Consider the following 24,620-nt stretch of genomic DNA (forward strand, 5'->3'; position numbering starts at 1 on the left):
GCTCATTTTCCTGGGCAAACATATCACAGAGTTGTACTTTTATCCAATGGAAGTTTGCTCCTATGCGACACATGATGCTACTGTGGAAAATAAGACATGATTTCAGAGTTTTTGATGAAAAGAAAAGCAATTCTTGTTGCCATTTGATCTTCCTGACCTTACTCCCTCAAGCAAGAATGATGCTGAATGCAGCAAAGAAGGGATAAAATTATTTATTTTTTGCAGAAGCAGAGGGGAATCAGATTTCAGTGAGATTTTCTGAGTTCTCTTCTTGCTCTCTCATCTTGACTTGCCTTGCACCGCTTGACATCTGCCCTCCCTTCTCCAAACATGAAAATGGTGTTGATCACCTCCTTGCTGTACCATGAAGTTTTATTTTACCATACTGATACAACAGGTCAAGTGGAAGAGAATTGATTCTTGGTCTCATTAGTAGACTTCTGCCATTAACTCGTGTCCTAGGGTTGTCGTTCCAGCCCTGGTGCTTCCTTTGCTCTCTGGCCTGGTTTCAAAGCTCTGAATAAATGAGCTTCTTAAAGTCTTGCATCTCTATTTCCTTATCTGTGTCCTACCTGATTTCTTGACTTTTATGACTTTACTATTGATTATTTCATGCAGAAGGCATCACTGAATAAACTATTCAGAGGTTGCAAAATCAAGTGTACAAAAGTTAGGAAATACCTGTTTTGGTCTTGCCTGTTTCTTGTAACCTTCTAAGGTGTAAGCATAAATAGATAAATGCATATATAGGTATAGAGGCCTGTGATGTGTTAATGAATATGCATTCTTTTCCCTGCTGAATCCTGCTAGGTTCTGTACACAGTGTCTGTGGTGGTAGCTGGTGGCAGATATACATAGTTATTTAATACATGGCCTTATCCCCTCCCATGACCTGATTTGATAACCTATGCAGCACAGATGGAAACAACAGTGAATATAGCTACAAATTCCGCAGAACGTGTACAAACTGATGTTGCAGGCTTGTAATTTCCCAGATGCATACAGGCTGTCATTAAAAATGCAGAAGTTAGTTTTCTGACACCCAAGTGATTCTACTGTGTGTTTCCATCTGCTTTTTTTCCCCAAATATACGATGCTACAGCTTCTGCACGGTATGTTTGATGGTTCTCTGGAATGGCTGAATACATTTGGGCACAGAACAACATTTTTCTCCTGAGCCCTATCTGTAGGCATGGATGACCTACTTGTGCTAAAACTTTAATATTTAAATTAAGAACAAATCATCCAGAAACAGGCACCAGACATGGATTATTTCAATCCAGACTTCTGCAAAAGTGAAAATATGCATGCGAGTAAAGAAGAAAGTTTATAATGGGGGTTGATAACCTGAACTGCAGCTGGGGATATTGGTTCCAAAATGACAATGCCGCAGTATTCTCAGGGGCTGGTATTGACTCTATTCCAAATGACAATGTGCTCACCTTTAGTCTTCTTATCAACATTTCTGTAACTATAGTCCTTAAATAGATGGTTCAGCAGCATTATGCCATACATATGTAGATCTCTTCTACTCTTGTATACATTCTGTGTGACTGATTTGCAGCAAATGTTTAAAAATAAATGGAATTTTGATATCATGAGAATTAAGAAAAACTTCTGAGGGTTGTACTTCTTTGCGACTATACTTTGTTAAAGAACCATTTATATTCTCAGTATGTTTGTGTGAAAATAAGCAAGTGAATCTTGCTATGTTTCCAGAACAAAGTTTGTCATTTTTGTGGTGCTATTAACACACTATATTAATTATTTTCCAACTAGTGATATGGATGTAAAAATAATAACAATACAAATATATAATGAGCTGGTGTTCCACTGGTTACTGAGCTGCTTATTTATGTGTGTTTAGTTTTGAAAACAGGAAATGCAGATACAGCTTACTGTTGATTTTCAGCAGCTAACCCTCTTTTCTGCTCTGTGTTTTATGTGGTAGTGCATTGGTCTGAGGAAGACAAGTTATACAAATGAAAAATGTTAACTTGAATGCCAAGTTTGTTTACTTTTATCTTCCACACCTTTACTTTGTTATTGTGAAAATGATGAAAAGTCAAATTTGCTCATTTTTCTCACTGTTTCCCACTTGGTCAGATCTTCTTTAAAGAATAAAACAAAAACAACTGCTAAACCTGGTCTGCTTCTGATGCATGAAAAATTAATCTGACTTCATTTGTGTGTCATCAGCCAGTGTACTGGAGTTGTGCTGAGTTTTTATCTGCTGTAACTGAGGAGAAAAACACATCTGGCTTATGAGTCAGACAAAAAAAAAATGAATACTTAATTTGAGCTTTTATTAGGTAACTGCCTGATAAATTTTATAGGTCTGTAATGAAGATTATTGGTAAGGTGGTAAAAATATTCTATATTTCCTCAGAAGACAATACTGAGAACTCACAGCCCCACAGTATCTGCAAATGGACCTGATGTACTGTAACTATGATATTTACAATAACAGATGTATTTCTTTTTCATTGTTTTAGAAATTGCTCCTTGGTTACATATGTTCAGAGCAGAAGATGCTGTAGACTTCTCACAATTAACATTTGATCCAGGACAAAAAGAGCTTATTGCCGGAGCAAGGTGAGAAATGTTTTTTCTTTTCATGTTGCAACAGATTCAGTTTTATTATTTGATATGTAATACTGAGCCAGATTCTGACACCAGGTTTCTCTTGAGTGACTCTCCTCCTTTCCACATCCACTCAGCTAAACACTGTTAGTTTATTTCATTTATTCCTGACCAAAGTCAAAAGACTGAGTGCCTGCTGTCAGAGTGCACAGTATCTTATTCTTTTCTCCTTTTCAAGAGGAATGTCTGGGCTGCTCTCAAATGTTGGATGCATACAGTAAAACTAGGCAGATACTGTACTGCACTATGACAGAAGTTAGTATAGCACAAAATTTGTAATGATTTGGCTACACAATATCGCTCGTCTTGCATGGGTGATTCTAATAATTATTCAGTGCAGTGCTCAAGGCTGCAGAATTAATGTTGAAGGCAGTGATATTCATCATTTCTATGCAGTAAGACAGTACTTTGCAAGCTGTGATAAATAGTGATGCTGTCCTAGCTGTCAACATTGACGAACTGTCAATCCTTATGCACCAGTTTTTCTTCGCATAGCATCCAAACTGTAGTAAAGCATTTTCCTTGGCAAAAGGCTGTAACAAACTGACTTAAATAATAAGGCTTCCTTTTGAGTATATTGTACTGTACAAAATTTTTGAAGTTCTAGTCATGTAATTTTTTTGTTAGATTTAGCAGTTTGTTTCCTAACTGAAAATGAGTTTGCAGTATAATGCACTGCAAGAAACTTTTGTCCCTGTGAGACGTGAACCTTTTTGTGTGTCTAGCACACCTGAAATGAGATTTACTGTGTACTCATATTGATTTGCTATTGTCTGAGATGCCAAGTGCAATGAGGCATAAGGATAGTACCACTTTATAAAGAGAGCCAGCATATGTCAGAGCTGTCTGAGACCCTCCGCAGTCCCATGAAGCTACATATTGGATGAATGTGTACTATGTATGGATCTCAATACCTTATGAAAAAAAAATGAATTTCCCTCTACTTTCTCCCAGGCTCCAAATCTCAGGAAAGATTATGCTCACTAGAATTTGTGCTTTTAATGAATTTCTATGATGTGAGCTTCAGATGACTTTCTAGAATTGCCAATGATTATGAAAAAATACCAGTTGCCTACCTATTTTTGCAAAACACCTAATGAAGTAAAAGCAATAGGATCCATTTGGCTTCTCTGCAAGTTATTACTTCTACTTCAGAACAAGAGATATGAAAAGCTCTAACAAAAAAACACATAATTGAAAATAATCAGTGTTGTTAAAATCACAACAGATGATCTCGTTTTTCACAGTCCATCATAGCTGACTGTTATGTGTTCAAAAAATTTATTATTTTGTTTCTTATTCTGTATTTCCATTCTAAATTTTGATTTTTTTTACAATGCTGTTTGATTTTTTTTCCTCAGAGACCTCATGCTATCGTGACTGTACTTGCTGTTGAGTTGTCCTGACTGTACATATTATTAATACTATTTTTTTTCTCACTACTTATTCTACTATTCTTGAAGCACTGTGCTATGCTTTATGATGACAGACATTGTGCACTGTCATAGATTCAGTGTATGAGCAATTCATTGCTGGGGTGCTGCAGTCCAATAACTGCAAGAGTTGGCACTGCTGATTATGTAACTCATTCTGACTGTGGAGAATGAATCCACTCCATAAGAATGTGATGTAGAACTTCTGGCTCCTTTTCAGGACTGATGTTTGCAGCCATTTGTAGTCACAAGTAGCTCCAAGAATGTTATGAATGTGAATTTTTGCAAAATTTGAGAAGAGGAAGCAAATTTCTGAGTGTCTGGTCTGCTGAGTGATGATGTGTTCTTTGAGTTTTTCCTTGAAGCATTGTTTCTATCTATACTTCACTCTAGGTCATCTGAATACAACATTTAACATTATCATATTTGTGCTATGTCCTGTGGGTATATTTTAGTTCAGGTTTCTTCTTCATGTACTCTATAGGCTTCACATGTCCTAAAAGTGGTGATAAATAAATTTTCTGTCCTAAGCTGCAAATGTATTCTTATAAAAGACGTTGAGAAGAATGCATTGTTATTTTCTCATTTCCTATGGAATATCATTTTGTGTGCAATCATTTCTCTTAAATTATTTTAACAAATTATAAGTCTTTTATTATCTTGTTCGTGTACTAGCCCTTTTGTATTGAAAAAAAAAAATAAATGTAACTACATAAAATGAAATTTCAGTAAGATTAGGCCAATTAAAATTTCCTGTTTTAGTGGTGAAAATGATAATCTGTGGTCTTTTAATGTGTTTTTTTTTCCTCCTTCTCTACCCAGACATGCAGTAGCATGCAGTAGCATGTGGCAAAGATACAAATAAACTTGCATTGATATATTGGTTGATTTACATTGTCAGGAGAAGTACTCCTGTTACAAGTTACTTCTCAAGCATCCAAACAAAACTGGGGATTATGCTTGTTCCTCTAGGCTTTTGCTGTAGTTAAGCTGTGATTAAGAATGATTTTCACAGCCCAGAACTCTTCTATCTTCCATATATCTTCTATCTTCTATAGAGGTTCATGACTTCTTTAATGTAATGAGCCAGGTGGAGAGGATCCCAGCTGGGATACATGCTGGATTCTTAGTGGATGCTACAAGCGTCCTGCAGCTAGGTAAAAAGGTAGATGTTTGTTCTATGAGTCATTAAAAACTTTCTCTACTAGTGACAAGAAAGGAAGATTGATACCATTGTACTAGATACTTGATCGAATTAAATTGTAGTAGTATATGTAATTCTGCTGGGAAAAAAAAAAAAAAAAAGAAAGAAAAAAAAAAAAAGAAAAAAGAAACCTGCAATCAGTGTTGGAAAAAAGAACAACCTGTGTGCAGTGACTGCCTATAAATCCATCAGTGGGTACATCTAGTGGAGGAAATAGCTGTATTAACTGCAGAGTAGAATTGGCAGAGAAACAGATAATTTTAAGTTTGCCACAGGTAATTTAGTCAAGGAACAATGAGTTTTGCCACATTTTACCAGTATGAACAGAAGAAAAATAGCTATTCTCAAGATTGAGATCTCTAAATATATGAAAGGAAGAGTATTTTCCATGGCAGGCAGTTAGCAGGAAGGCTATGGAATCATAGAATCACCAAGGTTGGAAAAGACCTAAAAGATCATCCAGTCCAACCATTCACTTATTACCAGTAGCTCCCACTAAACCATGTCTCTCAACACAACATCCAGTCATTCCTTGAACAGCCCTAGGGTCGGTGACTCCACCACCTCCCTGGGCAGTCCATTCCAGTGCCTGACCACCCTTTCTGAGAAGTAATACTTACTAATGTCCAGCTTGAAACCATTCCCTCTGGTCCTATCACTAATGACATGAGAGAAGAGGCCGACCCTCAGCTCACCACAACCTCCCCTCAGGAAGTTATGCTAAAATTAATCTTGCCTACTCATTTTGAGAAGTAAAGGTCCTCTGGTTGTCCCTGGACATTTTGTAGCTGTTCTGCAAAAAACCCTTTATTTTTCCTCCTGGACACAGTTGTTTTCCCATTCTTGGGTGAAGTCTCTGGCTGACATTTTGTTTTGTGAAATGTCTAGTTCTCCTGCAGATTTTGAGTTGATTAATTAGGAGGATCTTAGGCTCACTTCAGTTTTATTGCACCATCCATAGAGATCTCTGAAAGTTATCTTAAGTAGTCCAGTACTAGCTTACATTTCCCTTTTAATCATCCTTCCCACCCCAGCCCTTGGATTTTCCTTTTGCTGCAGTATTCCCTACAACTTGAAAGAACTGCCCCATTTCTTCTATTCCTCCACCTCCATTCTAGAGAGAAACTGACTGTCTGAGTAAAGGTTCTTTTTGGCTCAGTCTTGCTTATTTCTAGAATGTGCAGAGTTATGTTTCTCTGAATGTAATAGAAAGAAGTAACTGCAGTCAGTTTTTGTAAGTCACCTCTCACATTTCTCACAAATCTTGTACCTCAACTGTTAGAGGTGTCTTGACCTCCTAGGTCACACTTATATGCCTTTTCTGTCATGAAATCTAAACTGTTTAAGTAGTGACTGCTTTAGTCTCTGAATATTGCTGTACAGTAGATGTTCAAGTATACCTTCTATTTTAATGTTAAAAGAACACTAGCAGAGCTAGTATTTAGTGTAGGTTTGTACTTGTCTTCACGTCAAATAGTTGACAATCATTAACCCCCTTCCAGTGTAACAGGTTTGCTTAATAACATTTGAATCTGAAGCACAAATGTTGTAGTACTTTTCTTTTAAAACTCTATAATTGTCTTCTGTCAACCTGCTGTGCAAACTGAGATATATGTGTACTGTTGGTGAGGGTTTCAAAGGGATAGGAGTGTCTTCTAAAATGATGGATGAATTAACCTGCATCTCAGTAACAGCTTTCCATTGCTCTGATTGCCTGGGACCTTTTCCCACAACTTGCCTGTGTAGAAAATTTAATTTAGTTAGCTTTGAGAAATAGGAGGAATGGGGTTAGAGGAGGTGGAGACAGACAAGTGTAGAGATAGAGGGAGAAACTGTATTACCTGACATTGATGAAACTGCCCAAAGCACGTATTGAAGACAAGCAAAGATTAAACTTCAATTTCTGAAGCTGAATTAGGGGAAGAAGAATTATTTCTATTTTTGGTTGCTAGGTTTTAAAATTAGCATATAGAGAATATGACAGATTTTTCAGTATTATGTCAATTGGATCTAGATTTAATGTAAAATGAACTGTTTCTCTTAATAGGAATGTGTTAAATTGGATGAGATTATACATTTAAGTGAAATGAAATTAGAAAATAAAATAGTTTCTCGAGAGACTGTGCACTCATATGGACGCAAAACAACTTTCAGCACATTGTATGCGGGCTGTTGGCTTTTGATGTTGAGTTTCATGGGAGTATAGCTAAATTACCCTATCCTTAAGCTTTGCCCCAGACATTGCTTGTTACATCATGTGTGACTAAACAGAAAAAGTAAACAAGTTCTCTGAAAATCTGAAACGTTCACAAGAACTCATTTGCTTTTTTTTAAAAAAGCAAAATAAGCAAAAAAACATATAACAAAACACTTCTTTTTATAATTGTTATCAACTCAAGGAAATGAAAGGCCATTTGTTTATCTTATTCTGATAAATCATGATAAAATAGTCAGATGTACCTTTATCTGTGTGCTATTTACCATCTAATCAGATATGGTAATTAATCCTATGTTTTGAAAAGCCAGAAAGCACAGAGATCATGGAGTTCCCCAAGAACAGACTTGCTTTCTTTTCTTACACAGGCTTTGCCCTAACTCTTGCGGTGTTTTCTTTGTTTCCCTCATGGAAAGCTCAAATAAGTGGGGGAGGATCTACTCAGGAGGAGAATGTGGCAGTGTCGAAATTGCCTTGACAAACTGTGCATTGCCTTCTTTCTCCTTACTACCTGACAACACAGTAAACACTTAATAACTTTTTACAAGTCCAAAAATGTTAAAAGTCTTCTAGATCTCTTGGTAAATAGTTAACAAGAATTTGGTCTCAAACCCAATAGTTCAAAGCAGAAATGTTAGGGTTTGAAATAATCAGTTGTGTTTCCTTTTGCATCTGTTCTTTTTTTGTTGTTGTTTTTCTTTTTCCAAAATTGTTTTATTCAAACCATACCAGATTATACCAAAATAAGCTTATTTATTTAAAACAAGAGTAAAATAACCCTCTTCTTCCCATGTATCTTCTGTGTAAGACTGTGGGCTTGTAAAAGCCTGACTGGAGGCCAGTCTTGGAATGTAATTCAGTTTTTACAATTCAAATTTGGCTAGTTAATATACTTTAAATTCTTTTGTTTGCTAAGCAAAAATGGGTTCTAAAGCTATTATCCAACTTAAAAAAAAAAAAAGGTTAACATATATGTAGATTTCTTACTTTTTATTTATTTATTTATTTTAAGCAGAGCATTTAGCAGCAGTGGCTTTCTCCTGTATGTTCTCCTTCAAGTTAATTAAACTTGCTTTGAGGTTTATCACTTGCTTGGAGGTGGCTTATTGCCTCAGTCACTCCTTATCCTGCTGATGAAGGACTATAACAGTATGCCTTTTCACTTAATTAGATGTGTGTTTGGGAACGTTAATTTGAACCATTACTTCTACTTGCCACAATAACAGAAAGGCAAATTAAGGGATTCATTAACAGTGGTTTACAGATCTCTAATAAAGGAATAAATAACTGTACAGGTTCACTTCTTACTGTTGTCTGCTCCCAGCAGGAGAATCTGAGTCTGTTTTTAATGAGATGCTTTGAGCATACTGGGAGAATATAGGAGCCAGGAATTAGCTGCTGAATGCTTTGAACATCCATCTGGGTTTTATTGCTCATTTAACACTTTGTTCAGAGTAATCAGTGTCTGTCCTACCACTGATTGATTTGATCTAAATTAAGATATGTTTTAATGTTAAATCTAACAGAAATTATCATCTTACTGAAAAAGGAGGGTCTTTCTCCCCTTATTTTTTATCCCTTTTCTATCTCGTTAATAGATTCCTAAATATTTTTAAAAGCTAACACTTTGTTTTTCTCCTGCTTATGCCTTGGTGGAGGCACCATGCAACTTTTTCATCCAGGTCTGGTGATAGTTTGATTGCAAAGTAAGACTAGGCATTACTTTAATCCCACAAAAATTATTCATTTTATTTTGATGTTTTAAGATCTTGCCATTTTATTTACTGTACTAACATGATGTATCATTAGAAGAACTCTGGAGGTTGGCACAGGACAAGACAAAATGAAGTATGGTAGGAGTAAATGAAGATTTTTTTTAGCAGTGACCATGGTTATTTCAGTGTAAACTATCTTCAGAAATAATATCAACAGAAGGGTGTTCTGAAGATACCTGTCTTTAATTGAAGTCATTGTCTTGATGTGTATATGCTAACTGTGCTATGGAATATGGCAACTTGTGCCTTCTTTTGCTTCCCAGTTAGATTATATTCTCATGCCATTTACCTACTCCTTCCTTCTTCACTGGTCTTCAATCCAACTGTACTGTCTTAGTTCAACCTTGCTGACAGATAGGTTGTGCTTTCTTACCTTGCCATCTTCTGTGTACTTTGACAGCACTGGAATGAAGGGTAGGGAGCTGCTGCCTAACAGTCTGATACCATGATATAAAAGTACTAGAGAGCAGCAGTGAGACTTTTAAGATATTAAACATTCACATAGTGAAAGACCACAGAAAACATTCATGACTATTTATGTGGTGTGGTAGGGTACTGAATAGTATATGTCATATCTTCCAAAACATAAAAACTGAAGGCATATATTTGGAGATAAGTGTTGCAACACAAGGGTATTAAATACTTGGTCTACCGTTATGACATACCTGATTAATGTTTTTGCTGAGGCAATATTTCATGGTAAAACTGAACCCAACAACAGCTTATGGAATGAATAGCTGAGTACGCTCACAAATGTTTATGTATTTTAAGAATAATAACAAGAAAAGCTGGGATCTAAAGGCATAGGAGATGTGCAGGTGACAGATGCACTGTGATAATCTCCAGCTTTGGGAACCCAGGTGCTGCATGAAGGAAGCTTGAGCTGACAAAAAACAATAATATATTTTAGATGGCCTGAGAGGACTTCAGAAGGAAGGTGAGCTCCTGAGTTGCAGAGATAGGCCGCTTGGTACCTCTATCCTTTTTCTGGAGAAGCAGATGGCATGAAATATCTAGAACTGATGCCTGGCTGTTGTCTGTCCATTCTTTATGGTATGCTCCAATCACTGCTGGGGCAGTGTGTGGAGTCACAGGGGGGTGTGTACTATAGGACTTGTTAATCCTAACAAGTAATCATCAGAGAAGTAAGTCAGATTTGATAAGCTTCTTGTTGACTGGGTTAATTTAATTTATGCTACCATTTTTTACTAATTCACATCAATTCATTTTGCAAAGCTGAGTGCCCATTGGTCAGTCTGTGACAACCTGGGCCTTCCTTTGTCCTTCTGAATACTGATAAAACTTGAATAGATTTTCATTCCATGCGACCTGCACTTTTAGAAATTATTTAAAAGAAGAATAATAAGAAGACCAAAAATCACTCCAGTGTTTTATTATTTTTTCTTAATCATTATCATTTATCAAGAAGATTGTTTCTTCACTATTCTCATGCAATACAATACGTGTATTTTCTGCAAAATCAGGACCAAAATTACTTATTGGTGATTTTACTTTTCATTATTGTGATTTGACCATTTTCATTTAATATAGATTTCTTTTTATTCCTGATATATCATTCTCAACTCTTTCATGCATTTTTTTTTTGGTATATTTTCTTGATAAACTGAGTCAATTTTCTACATAGTAAGTTTATAATATAGGTTATCTACTTTCCACTGATTGTTTTCGTTCCAGATGCTACTTTTATTGCACTGAAGAACTAGAATTGGCTTTTACCCAAAGCTTTCCTTTTTCAATTATTAAATCATGACTTTTGACTTTTGCTTAATATTTTGAGGGAGCTTATACTTTAGTCTTGTTATTTTTAAATTTTTTTTTCCTTCCAGTAAATTGTGCTAAATTTTATTCCTTCAGGTGAAATAATTTCATAAACTGTCCACAGGAAAGAATTTTTTGCTGTTGTATTTCCAGGAGATTTGGTATATCTGTTTGATTGTACCTTGTGTTTCTGATTTGGGCTCCCAGTTGCAGAGGAATATGGGTGCTTGTTTGTTTTTGTTGTTGTTTTATTTTGTTTTTGCTATCTTATACTTTTTTTCAAAAATTGAGCCTACAGTACGATCTCTTAAGTGGTGTGTGCCACCTTAATGTTCTTTTAATTCACATCTGTGTTTAACAAAACCCTATTTATTATTATGTTCAAATTTTATGCCTTGCTGTTTCACTATAAGAGGAAAGTACTATGTTTCACAACCATTATTAATGCTCTTTAAACTCCATAGGGTTTTCAGTAGATTTTGATGTGGACTTGAAACATGAAATGTAGCAGATAAAATTTATTCCATTACTTGTAGTCGTGTAAGATGTATTCACTGCAGTGAAGTACACTGGGGACTAGTGATTGCTTTTTATAGTGCTTCATTCTGTTCCCACTGATGCCAGTGGAAGTCTTTGTTATTGAGTTTAAGCAGCCTCGTGATTAACCAATTCTGCTTAGTACAGCGCAGCCTGGAAAGTTGTTCAGTACTGAGAACGTAAGGCAAGTTTGTCTGTTGAGGATCTTAAGTAATGTGGGATTGTGCATTCCATTGCAGTTATTTTTTCCCTCTACAGTGTCCTTCTCCTTGCAGACTGATGTAACATATGTGTTTTCTTCATTAAATGCAGAAAGGAAACAAATTTACCAATTAAGGACAGCATAAAATCGGTTTAATTCCAGCATGTAAAGTTGTATCACTTTTTCTTTTACTTGGTCAAAAGATAGCCCTGCACACTAAGAGGTCTATAGCTATGCTTAAAAGATGTGCTTGGGCAGTTTTATTTTATATCTACTGTTGCCTTTGAAGTATATGTGCAATGTAGTGAATCAGAACAAAGATTAGAAAATAGCAATCCCAGGCATAAGCTCAATAACATTTCAAAATAAGCATTGTGACCTATCAGAAGGGGCTTAATGATCACATACAGGAGGAAAGTTAGCATTGGCTTTTCCTTTGGGCTGAAAAAGTTATTAGTACCGTATTTTCAGTGTATTTTTTTTTTTACTCTTACATTTATTTATTTACATTTTTTTTCTCAGATATACCCCTTTCTCGTGAGTTCTCATATTTTAAACTGTTACATGTATACTGATAAATGCAGACTTAGTAATTCTACCGAGGTGGAGATGTTTTTGTAAGGGTAGTTCTGGTTGCAAATCAAGTGCTAATTTGTTAACTGTTATCACTTTGATCGTGTTGTAACACTTGCTCTGTGCTATTCATTTGCCCAGTTCACCTTTATATTACAGGTTTTAATGCTTTTGCAATTTATTGCATTTGAATTTCCTTCTTTCTTTTTTTCTTTTTTTCTTTTTCTTTTTAAACTGGTTTTGCTAAACTGAGAAATGTAATTGGTTATTGGCAGCCATAGAAAGTTGAAAAATGTAGAAATATACAGTAATTAGCTCTGGCTCTTGATTCATTCATATGAACATAGACATTTTATTCTTCTAGACATTTACTGGATCAATATTTGTAATTTCACTGGATGTATTACTGAGAGAAGTATTGTGCTCTACTGTATAGGATACAAATGTCATTTTCTTAGGAACACAATGACTTTCAGCCCTTCTTTTTCTCTAGGACTACATTCTTTCTTTTTCTTCTTCTTCTTCTTTTTTTTTTTTTTTTGTTTTGTTTTGTTTTGTTTGTTTGTTTGTTTGTTTAGTCTCAGTTTGGGTCAGTGGTTTACTTTTTAATAAGTTGATAGGGTGTCATATTGAAACACCATAGAAATCCATCATTAATAATACAGTATACCTCAATCATTGTTCTGTGATGCCACATCAGTGATAAAGATTCAGTAGCTATGTCAAGATGAAGTACCCATAGGGACTGACATGATGTGTGAAGTACTGACCTGAAAAACAGAAGTGTGAGATGAGACTGCGCTCATATATCCTAGAACAGTGAATCCATTTATTTGTAGAGTGAGATGTGACTCTGATACCACTGAGTTAAGAAAACAGTTTATACCTGCTGTGGATGTAGTTCAACTTCTCTGGAAGAAAAAAAGTTGTCCTTCTCCTGTAAATGAAAGGAAGATTTGCAACAGCAGTGAAACAGCAGGTTTCTTAGCTTTGATATCTGGAGTGAAAGAAGCATGATCAATGATGGTTGATGGAAGCAATTCCATATATGCAATGAGATACGAACCCAGGTTAGTATATGTATGTTTCTTGTTGACTATATCCGAGCAAGATAAAAATCAGAAGGTGATTTTTGTCTTTACAAAGATGGTTTAGATGGGTTAGAAAACAATATGCATAATCTCCTCACTTTCAGTGGCAGTCTTTAAAGGTAATTTGCACTTTTCTTGAGGATGAAGCTCTATGTAAACATTGTACCCTTTTCTTTGTTTGCCCATTTCAAGTCTCTTTATGACACAGGTACTGTACAAATATATGTATGTATGTATGCATTATTTTTATTTTTGTAGTGAGAGATGATTTCCCTGGTTTGCTATACATACACATTTTAAGAAGACCATACATGTATATGTGACCATATATGAGTCAATACATAAATACAGATACATGCACACTTCAGTCTACAAACAAAGCTGACTGTGATAGTACTTGTTTTTTTTTTTTTTTTTTGATGTGTGATTTGATAAATAACATTTTTCATTGTTTAGACACAGGCTGTTTTTTTCTAAGGCTCATTTAAAATACAGATTCTCACTGTCTGGGCCCACTTGAAATATCTCATGCCTGTTTGGATAGAATTAGAATTGTTATGTCCAAAAATGTGTCCAGATTTCGGTTTGGATTATACTCCTACCAATTACTGATCCTTCACAACTATTGCAAATATTTAAATTCAAAGTTTAAATTTTCAGTGTCTCTTTACTATCTATTTTTGTTTACTTTGTTCAATTTAATTTTTTGAAATGTTAAAATAATCTTACACATTCATTGTGAATAAACAAAAATTGGACGTTTGTATTTTCTTACTTTTTTCACAAATTCATAATTTTCTTCTTTTTTAATATTTTTCCCTTTAAATTATCACTCTGTAGTCACTTTGGAAAAGGCAGAGTGGCTCTAAATAGAATCTAACATAAGGGGGAAGAAAGCAAAATGAAAAGAAGAAAAATGTGCATGAGAAATGACTATGAAAGAAGTGAGGGGTGGGAGATGGGAAAGATGGGCAGGAGGAATGTCAAAATGGAGGATGGAAGATTAAGAGCCATATTGCAGACATAACACAAAAGAGAATCTGCAGTAGAGATGAGGACCTACTGAAATAATAATAATGTTGAAAATGGGGTACTATTCTTTTTTTTTTTTTTAAATAAGAATTGTGGCCTGATATTATGAGCGCTACCAACAGAACTGGTTTATAAGAAAAATTGTAACAATACATGCTGAATAAAGTGTTTACTCAGAGGGACGCACTCATCTTTGTGAATAACTGAACCCATCATTTCTAAAGGTTTCATTGCAGTGCCATTTTGTCACATCTTGTTCAGGATTCATCTTAACTCCTCCTTTGTTCCTTGGGAGTAGTAATACTGCAGAAGAGCAAAAGTGGAGCGAGGAATATTTCATCCAATTGATTCTAATGGATGACTGGACTGTATAGTACAGAACTCCATATATGCAGCGTAAATATGCACTTCACATACCGTTTGCAAGCTGAAAATCAGGTATAGAAATTGCCTTTAGTCTTTAGCCAAAGGGCAGAATTTTGGTGACAGAACATAAAAGTCTTGAGTCCCAGTCATGTTTTCATTTTTTCTTTCTTTCTTTCATATTCATTAATGATTCCTTTATTTAAATGCTAGTGACAATGTAATTATTTTTTTATCTCCTTTATTTATTTCTTTGTTTATTTTTTAACTCTAGAAACTACCTCTTCAGGTTGCAACTTGAGGATCTCTCTCTAATACAGGTATGTTGAATATTTGTTTTCTTGGCTTTATATAAGTTAGGCGGATGTTTTAAAGCAGATAATCAAGATATATTTGTAAGCTTTATAGCCACAGATAAGTATTCAGCTCTTTTTGTCCTCTTTACTGTATTATATAAGTCATATAATCCATTTTAATTCTAGATTAGTGTTTGTCCCAGGCTGTACAGACCTAATGTTACTTTCTGCTGGGATTTTTGTTAGCATGGATCTATAAAAAGAAATGGAGACTGGAACAAAGGATCATATTCTCTTAGGAAAATATTCTGACTTTGGATTGTGGACTTTATTTGAGCTTCTGTTTTCAGAATGTATTACTATTAAAGAGAAAATGTGTTTTTAAAATAATGATTAACTAAAAACTTATACTTACTGAAGAAAAATTAGGCAAATTAAACAGCAAATTTTCAGTGAAGTAATATGATGTGAATAAGGGTGTCAGAATCCGTGTTTTGTATAAAAGGTGGCTGTCTGCAGTTTAAAACTTGTTGGAGCTTAGAACTAGAAACTAAAAGCTTTTAAGAGGCACTTAGGTGTCACGGCCAAGTGACAATTCCTGGTCAGCTTATTTATTTATATAACTTCCACGCTGAATTTATCATATGTCTGCTATCTCGTCTTCCCTCAATCTCCTGAGTGGTTTTCCTTGCTTTGGTTTTGTTGGTTTTCTCTTTCAGTGTTTTTAACCTAGCTTTCTTCTGTTAGGGTGAGTGTCAATAGACTCAGGTCACTAAAGAGGAAGAAGTCTGTGGTTTACAAAAGTGTGGAATTGCTCTGAATCAAACCATCACCCCCATGGATCAGCAAAGATTTCAAACTAGGACAGATACCCTGATGTTGTTTTTCTGCTAGATACCAAGTTTTTGTTGTGTGAATGTAGAGAAGCCATTAAACTGTTCTCTCAAGTTGATCTTCTGTAACATTTCTTTTCAGTCCTCAGTGCTGTAACATCATTGGTTTGCCTTTACCTACAACACTTTGGAGATATATTTCTAAAAACCAGAGTGTGTCGGTATTTTTTCTTATTTCCATGTTTTCTACCTCTGTTCAACGTTTCTTAATTTTTCTTAGTGTTTCCTTTATTTTCCTACTGTTATGACTCCTCCATACTTGTCCTTCACAAACCTCTTCTTTTTTCCTTTGCTTTCCCTTTGGCCCTGTTAGTGAACTTTAAGACTGTCCTATATACAATAAATCAAAAGATGTATTTCCTTGGGTTCTTCCAGGCTAGGAAATGTGTCTGTTATGGCAGCTCTAAGTGAGCTGTGAGATATCTGAAAACTTTGTTTTGATGAAGGTAGGGCAGGAGTATTACATTTAGGTCATCCTGCAGTCCTCCAGGGAAAGTATGAAGGTCGTCATTGATCCTGCAGTAATAAAAGTCAGTCCCTTTGGGTAATTTCCTCCAGATCAGCACCATGATAATCATTCCCACCATCAGTAGGGATTAATTGTAGGAAGTCCTACAATTCCAAATATGATTCCACAACTATTGTCAATATTTTTGGAGAAAGTTAAGATACAGAGGCAATCTCTCGAAGTCTCACACCAGAAAGTGTGAACGTTCTGTTAATTAAAATAATCTCCACCTTCCATGAGGAAGTTTAGAATTCACCAGAATTTACCAGCTGTGAACTTTGAACCCACCTAAATCCAAAACCGTGTTTACCAGATGATTCATAGAAGTTTACAAACATTTCATATACTCTAGAACAGTACAGAATCCTAGTTTGTGAATGCTGTCATCCTCAGGTGTCATAGGATTTGCCTAAAGAAGAACAGACGTAAACCTCAATTCCTGAATCCTTAGGGCATAGGTGATTTCTCAGTCACTTGTGGTGAATAAATGTTTTAAAGTGAAGCCTGAATCTTCTACATCTCTAGAGAATGGCTATAGGATTAGAGGAATGTTACCAAATTAACGGCTAAAATTTGCAGTATTTTGAATTTCCTAATCTTTTAAACCTTAAAGTCTGCAGTTGTTGAAGGAGGTAGGGAAAAAAATAAGAAACAGTTAAAAGGATATGGAATCCTTGAGTAACAGAATGATAGAATTTTGCAGGAGAAAAAAGGTATGCTGTGGTTTTGTTCATTAATATCTTATGGCTAGTAAGCATTTGTTTGCTGAATGATTGAAGACTTTGACACTTTATGAACTGACAGAGTTGCTCTTGCAGCATTTTTTCTTCACAAAGTTGTCATAATGCATAAAAACAGAGTTTAATTTTTCTGTTTGTGTTGCTTATTTGATTAAGTTGCATGAAGAAGCCTTTCTGAAACGTGCAGATGTTTCATAGGCTAATTAGTTATTTTCACGTCTGGAAGAAAAGGTGCATGGTAAAGTGCTGGCTGTACAATATTTTCAGTGTAGAATAATAAAAATATGAAAGGTCTGGAAACAGTATAACTTATACACTTGTTTAGTCTTTTTAAAACACAGCTTGAGCTTTATTCTCATTACTGTGTGTATGAAGGAGGAGGAAAATTGCTGACTGTTTTTCATGTTGCAGCAAGTACTTCCAGTAAAAAAGTGAGGATTTTTGTTACAATTTGCATTCTTTTTTTCAGTTTTCAGTTAAACTTCTGTGACTCTTTATTTTGTTCATATTTCTGCTTTTTTCTTTTTTTTTTTTTTTGTCTTGATTCATCAGTTTAGTCTTTCTTATAGCATGTTTTTGAGAAGAAAGGGAATGCTTATAAATTAATCTTGATCATCGATAGACTCCATTTTTTCCTAATGTAAATAAGTTTTCCCCATCTGTTACACTTACGTAGCTGTTGGAGTTTGTCATAGTTGGCTTTCTGGGCTGTGAGGGCACATTGTTGGCTCATATCTGGCTTCCCATCCACCAGTACCCCCCAGTCCTTTTTAATGGTGCTATGCTCTATCCTTAAATCCCCCAGCTTGTACTGATAGTCAGGTTTGCCCATAATCCAGGTGCAATACCTTGCACTTGGCTTCCTTGAACATCATGATGTTCTCCTAGGCCTAATACTCAAGCCTGTCTATGTCCCTCTGAATGGCATTCCATCCCTTGGGCTTGTTGGCCACACCATGCATCTTTGTGTCATCTGCAAACTTGCTGAGGGTGCACTTGATCCCACTGTTTTTGTCACTGATAAAGATGTTAAAAAGCCAGTACTGACACCACTCATCACCAATCTCCATTTGGATGTTGAGCCACTGACTACCACTCTCTGGGTCTGATCTCGCAACTAGTTCTTCATCCATTGAACAGTCCACCCAAGTCCATCTATGTACGTTGTCTTTACAAGTTTCATTATACGTATCTTTGAAAGGAAGGAGTATTTTCAAGTAAGATATTATTTCGTAATTTTATCAGACATTACATTATTATCAGAAACAACTATGTAATGGGAAATCTTTCTAAAAGTGAATGGGGTAGAATAATGACTCCTTGTTTATTCAGTTGTGGGAGGAAAATAAAAAGTGCAATATTTATCAAATATATACAGATGCTGCTTTTTCTTTTTCTCTTTTTTTTTTCTTTTTTTTTTCTTTTTTGGTTGCTTGTTTTGTTTTGATTATTGGGTACCTAAAATAGTTTTGGAATACAAGGTAGCCTTTGAAAAAAAGAAAAATAGATGTTTGAATTTCAAATTCTCACAATAGAAATGCAGAACAGAGTTCATTCATTGAAAGGTTTCTGTTTCCATTTCTTTAGTGAAAGTTAATCCCTTGTGAAAGTGAGAGTTAGAATGCTAATAGATTGCCTCAGACAGGATGTGTATCTAACATGAGATAGCGAGCCATTGTTGTCTATTGTGGGTACATCAAAGATGTCATCCAACATGTCATGGTTCTGTGTTCTGTACTTTATAGGAAAAGCCTGTTTGAGTAAGCAAGTTCAATAAGATAGTGTCTATAGCAAACTGTTATTTGATGTGTCTCAGCAATTTTCTCTGTGTGAGAGAATAAAGAAGTATAAAAAGAGTGAAAGCCCTTTAAAGCACTTGCTGAAGAAGCCTAAAAGTCAATTTGTTCAAAGCTGACTGTCAGAACAATGTGTGGATGGTGATTATGGATTAGGAAAGAAGCCCTCATTGGACTACAGCTGTAGAATGACAAATATTTTATACATCACAGTTGAGAATAGTAGCCACGTAGACTTTCTTCTATTATTGAAGGCCTGAATCTATGTGGTTTTCATTTGAGTTTTGTTTGAGTAACAGTAGAAAATTGCCTAAAAGCATTGCCTAAGATGAAAGCAGAATTTTCTGAGTACTTTTGTATATTTTTTAAAATACAAAATCAGAAATCAAAATAGTAGTCCTACAGTAAATAACTCAGGAAAAAAAAGGTATTTAAAATTATGATGCCTAGACAGTATCAGGATTAATAGTGGGACTTTGGCAGTATGTAGAAGATGACTGTAGCTAATGTATTTTTCAAAGTTTCTTTTTTTAATATTGGAAAACAGTGATTCTAAATTCAAAGATTTTTGTGCCACCTTTTCTAATCCTCAAATAGTTCACCGATACATCTGTAAACTTTATTTTCTGGATGAAGAAAAGATGTATGCTAATACAAGCTGGCTTATATCATCTTTTATAACAATTGTGGCATCTTCATAAGCATGTGTCCTGTAAATGCATGAAAAAGATGAGCTCAAATTTCACTTTAACCTTCTAGCTGTGGAGCCTGTTATCACTTTGAAAATCACCCCCTTCCGCTTGCTTCAGTAGTTATGTAACTCTACTGAGATTTTATCCTCATGTTGAATCTGTACATTTTTCTGTTGAAAATACAGATACCTTTAAGTTCACTCTTAAAGGCAGTTTTGGTTCCATGCTTGTTGCAAAAGAGCCACATTCTTCATACTATCTATGAAGTCTGGAGATTTTTTTTTTTTTGTTTGTTTGTTTTTTTGTTTTTTTTTTTCATTTAACTATAAACATAGGAGTATAAAGCTGAATTTATTTATTTCTTTATTAGCTGCTAATGAGACATTCAGTTAAGTAAAGGCAAGATGGGATTTACGAATTGCCAGGAATAATAGTTGCTTTGGAGAAGGACTTACAAAGGAGATTCTTACTGGTGTTTGCATGTTTCAAGTAAATCTGAAGTACTTCCTACAGATGATAATTCAGCTTTATGAGTCATTTATGAGCTAAATGGTAGGCTGAATATTGAATTGAATTGCAATATATGTTGAAAGTATACATGGAAATTTTTAATACTAAATGTTTTAAACAATATATAATATCTTTATAAAATAAAGAAAAAAAAAAACCCCAAACATTTATGCCAGTTTTAGTGTCAACTGGAAAATAACAATTGCTTGCATAATCCACCAAATTATTATTTATGCGTGGGCTTTTCATATATGCATCTGAGGTGTGTGAATGAAAAATGGATAGCCACAGCAGATAAGTTAGCTTTACTTTTGGTGTTGCTAAGACTTCTGCAAATTAGTCCTGGAGGCCTTGGAAGCAAAAGGAACAACTAGTATTCATAAAACATTTTCACAGGGGATTGAGGTGAGCAAGAGGCAACCTCTGCTAGGGTGCTAGCAGATAATTTCATGTGTCTAATCTGTAACCCACTGACTTCTTCTATGTGTAGTTGAAGAGGGCTACCTCAAACTAGATGAAACGTTAGATTGCATGTATTCTTATCTCTCAATAGCGTATCTGTGGGGAAATGAGCTACCAACAGCAGGCAGAATTTCATTTCCCTTGGGGGGGAAAAAATAAAATCTGTCTTTGGTTGTAATTGGCCATGTTCTTTTTCAATATTCATTGTGAATTATCTTTCTATACATGGGATTTTTTGCCTACATTAGACTAGTTACATATGTTATGTATTTGGATGTGTCTTTTTTTTTCCTTTGTGATGTTCTGAGTTCATGTGCAGATCCCACCACAAAACTATACAGGGTGCATGTGAGGAAGACAGTTGATGTATGACTTTTCTTCTGCTCATCCCCATTAATCATTTAAACTTGGCTTCTAAGTAGCACAGAGATTTTGCCTCCAGAACTTATTTCATATGCCCTTCACTATAGCTGAAATGTGACATCTATGTTCAGAAGGAGTCCAAGTGAAGCAAAATATTGGCAAATTGGCAGGTCTTTGCAACTGCGTTGGCTTTATCTGTGCGTTTGAGTATGAAAAAGAAAGCCTGGCAAAGACTTTGTCATTTGTCATTTATTTGCTGCATCTGTCATTGTTTTGGATCAGTATTGAAACACAAGCACAAGTTTATTTCCAGTCAAATGCGTCTGAACACATCCGTCTAGCTACAAAAGCTTGGGATTTTAGTTTCCTTCTTTTGCTTATTAGGCAATATTTTTTGTGTGCTTACTGTAATTTTCTCTTCTGATTTAGCAGCAATGACAAATAGGTACTGAAATGTTTCACTACCACTGGAGCAAACCTCCTCATTTTTTTAGATAACAAACATTTGTGTTTTGTTTCTGAGATAAAGGGGAAGCCTGAATCACATGGACATATAAAGCATAAGTGCATTTGTTCTCATGAGAAATAGGGATGATTCCGAAAGGTATGCGTATTTGTTTCACTGCAGATATTCAAGAAACAGCTGATAGGATTTTCTAGTGATATTATTTATCTCTTTTTGAGTGATTGACTGCTAGATTTTCCTGGTATGTGTGGTGCACAATCAGACTGCAACATACCCAAGCAGTAATTGTGAAAATGCCTTTTTCTAAGAAGGTGATACCTGTGTTTTTTCTTTATCATGAGCAAACTAATGCATCTGGCAGAAATATAATCACGAAGTATCATGTTTGAAGGGAAATCAAGTTTCTGCTTTCCAAATATCTAGTCTTTATATAAGGTTATGGCATACTTCAGCTCATTCTGGAATAATGCAGTATTCTGTGGCAATGCTTGTGGTGAAGAAATACGGGCTTTCCTTGAGAAATAGGCTATTGCCTTTTCCAATGTAGTGTCTGTATTAAATAAATGCAGAAATGATAGTCTGTACATAAAATGAAAGTAGAAAATTTGGAGAATGAGAGGAGATTGTCTTCAATCTGATGTTGTCTTGTCTAGGTGGAGACCAGCATACAAGCAGTTCCTGGTCAAAGGCTTCAGTTCTTTACAGCTTAGGTTCTGAAGTGTTTAACAATTTAAAAAATATCTGGAATATGCTTTGAAAAATATGTCCCTGTACTATCTGTAATACAGGGTATGCAATATGGTTATTAGGTTTTGATTATAGACAATGATATGTAGGTTCATTGTCTGACCTGACCTTTGATAAGTAGTGTGAGTGCAACCACAACTTGTATACCATGTACATCCTAGGAGTAAGCTTAAAGGCAGGTCGTCTTGGTTATAAAGAGGGTTGTGTTTTCCAGTACTGCAGAGATTCATTCAACAATTCTATCAGAGTAATGGACATAGATCCTCTCGGGTAATTTTAAGTGCTGGAGATGATTTCAGCTTACACCTCTTTGTGTAACATCAGTGCGTAATCTGAGGATGTTGTGTGGTCCATATTGTACCCTGACACTGCTTGTTGACCTATGAAATAAAAAACATTTGAACTGAGATTGAGAGAAAATGGCTCAGTAGCCTTATGCCCACGTGACATGGGAAATAATACTTTAAGATGCACACCTCACCACTGAGCTCTGGGGAACTTTTGCCACAGTGCTGTTAAAGGATGCACCCAGCTGCTGAATTATGGAAAGAACTGGCAAAAAGTTCTTCTCCCCTAATCCTTAGGGTAGTGGAGGATATATTTTTTAGGAGACTAGATCTTTACTAGTTTAATTATTTAAGAAATAAATAATTTCTTTTTAAGAAAAAAAAAACCAACCAACAAACAAGAAAACAAAACAAACAAACAAAAACAAAACAAAAACACACTGAGATTCTGAAATATGTGAAGAATCAAAGGAAAAGGAAAGGTCTGAGGATCTTACAAGGAGAACAGTGGTTAGAGAGGAGTCTTCACAAGTGGAGGAGGACAGAGTCCTGCTCTCATAAATGACTGTGAATGCAGAGGGGCAGTGCACTGCTTGCCTGGTAAGCATTGTTGAGTTGAATTTAAGGCAAGGGTTGTTGCTCCTAAATGTTTCAGAGATGCTGCTTAGTTAAAGCATAAGGAGGTACTCCTGTTCTGAACCAAGAACAACAGTTAAAGTAGCTTCAAGTTTTATTCTGATAAGTTTATCCAGTCTTTTGGGAAATGAATTGCCTTTATTTTTCCTGTCCTGATTTTTTTTTTTTTTTTTCCTACTACCTTTTCCCTTCCCCAATTTTAGCAGGTGTTTTTATCTCTTTTGGCATGTATTGTTTTACCCATTCCAGATGGTATCACAATATGATACTTCTGTTGTCAAGTCTGGGAGCTATAAATCATGTCTAAATATGTTAATAATTTTATCTAGGAAAGTTAGATGTGCTTTGAAATATCTGATGTTAGACATATATATGAGACTTCTGTATTAAAACACTAATTCAGGTCTTATTTTGGATTTATCTGAAGGCAGCCACTCTGAAAACATTCTTCGTTTAAACGATGTGATGACATCATACACAACTACATTATTTCTCTTGGTTGCAATTTGATATTCTGTTATTGTTACTATTTTTTAAAGATCATTGCCTTTTGAGGGCAATTCAGTACAATGCGCATTTAGGACTTACACTTGGTCAGTGGGCTCTGCCCAATGACAGTGTCTTTGCTCATCTGCCCTAGAGTGGAAATTGGAGCCTTGGGTTAGGTGCTCAGGCTGTCTGCCCAGTGCATAAGGGCACCTGTATACTGAAGAACAGGATCCAACAACATCTGCATCCCCAGCTGTCTAACCCTGCTGGGGAAGAATGCTAACAGTACAAGAAGCAAAAATGCCACTTCGTTTTTGAATTAGACATCTGTATGGAATATGATGATAGGTTTTTTTATACATGTTGGCCATGTGCAGCAAGAAAGTAAACTGCATCTAAAGTGTAAATTAAGCTCTTTCAATCATGGTTTCTAAACTGAAATATCAGTATGAAATTAAAAGATTGTGTGACTACTAATGAGCTTTCTTAAGAAAGGCTTTATTGGGGACTGAACATAGGCTGGTCTTTTCAGTAATTATCCTTGTTATAGGCTCACTCAATGTCCATTTTTTAAAAATTTTTTTTGCTTTTATTCCCTCACATGATTTTAATACAAGCTTTTCTAGCCAGTTCTTCTGGTTTTCGCATTTGTTCTAGTGCCTGGAATATGATTTATTTTATTCTTCAGATCTATAAAATAATTCAATGATGTGTTGGCTATTCATGTATTGATTTGTCTATCAAGTGAACAAAATATCAAACAGATTATTGTAATGCTTTAGAAAAACATAGGATCTGTGTGTGGGCTTGGTCATATCTCGATGTTTATGGGAATTTAGCTTGAAATATTGTCTATATTTTCAATTATGGAAATGAGTTTCTTGATTA

At 35.3% G+C, this 24,620-nt stretch overlaps 1 protein-coding gene across 10 annotated transcripts in view; it reads left to right on the plus strand.

Moving 5' to 3' along the window:
• The window catches only part of SEMA5A (semaphorin 5A), a 318,800-nt gene that overhangs the window by 117,940 nt on the left and 176,240 nt on the right, over positions 1-24,620 (plus strand). For all 10 annotated transcript variants that reach the window (XM_032442465.2, XM_015854392.3, XM_015854395.3 and 7 more), the window contains 2 exons: positions 2,496-2,595; positions 15,122-15,167. In XM_032442465.2, the coding sequence (XP_032298356.2) occupies positions 2,496-2,595; positions 15,122-15,167 (146 nt within the window). The remainder of the gene's footprint in view (positions 1-2,495; positions 2,596-15,121; positions 15,168-24,620) is intronic.

The sequence above is a fragment of the Coturnix japonica genome, chromosome 2, assembly GCF_054131305.1.
Source record: "Coturnix japonica strain WE chromosome 2, WE-NBRP24, whole genome shotgun sequence".
Classification (NCBI taxonomy): domain Eukaryota; kingdom Metazoa; phylum Chordata; class Aves; order Galliformes; family Phasianidae; genus Coturnix; species Coturnix japonica.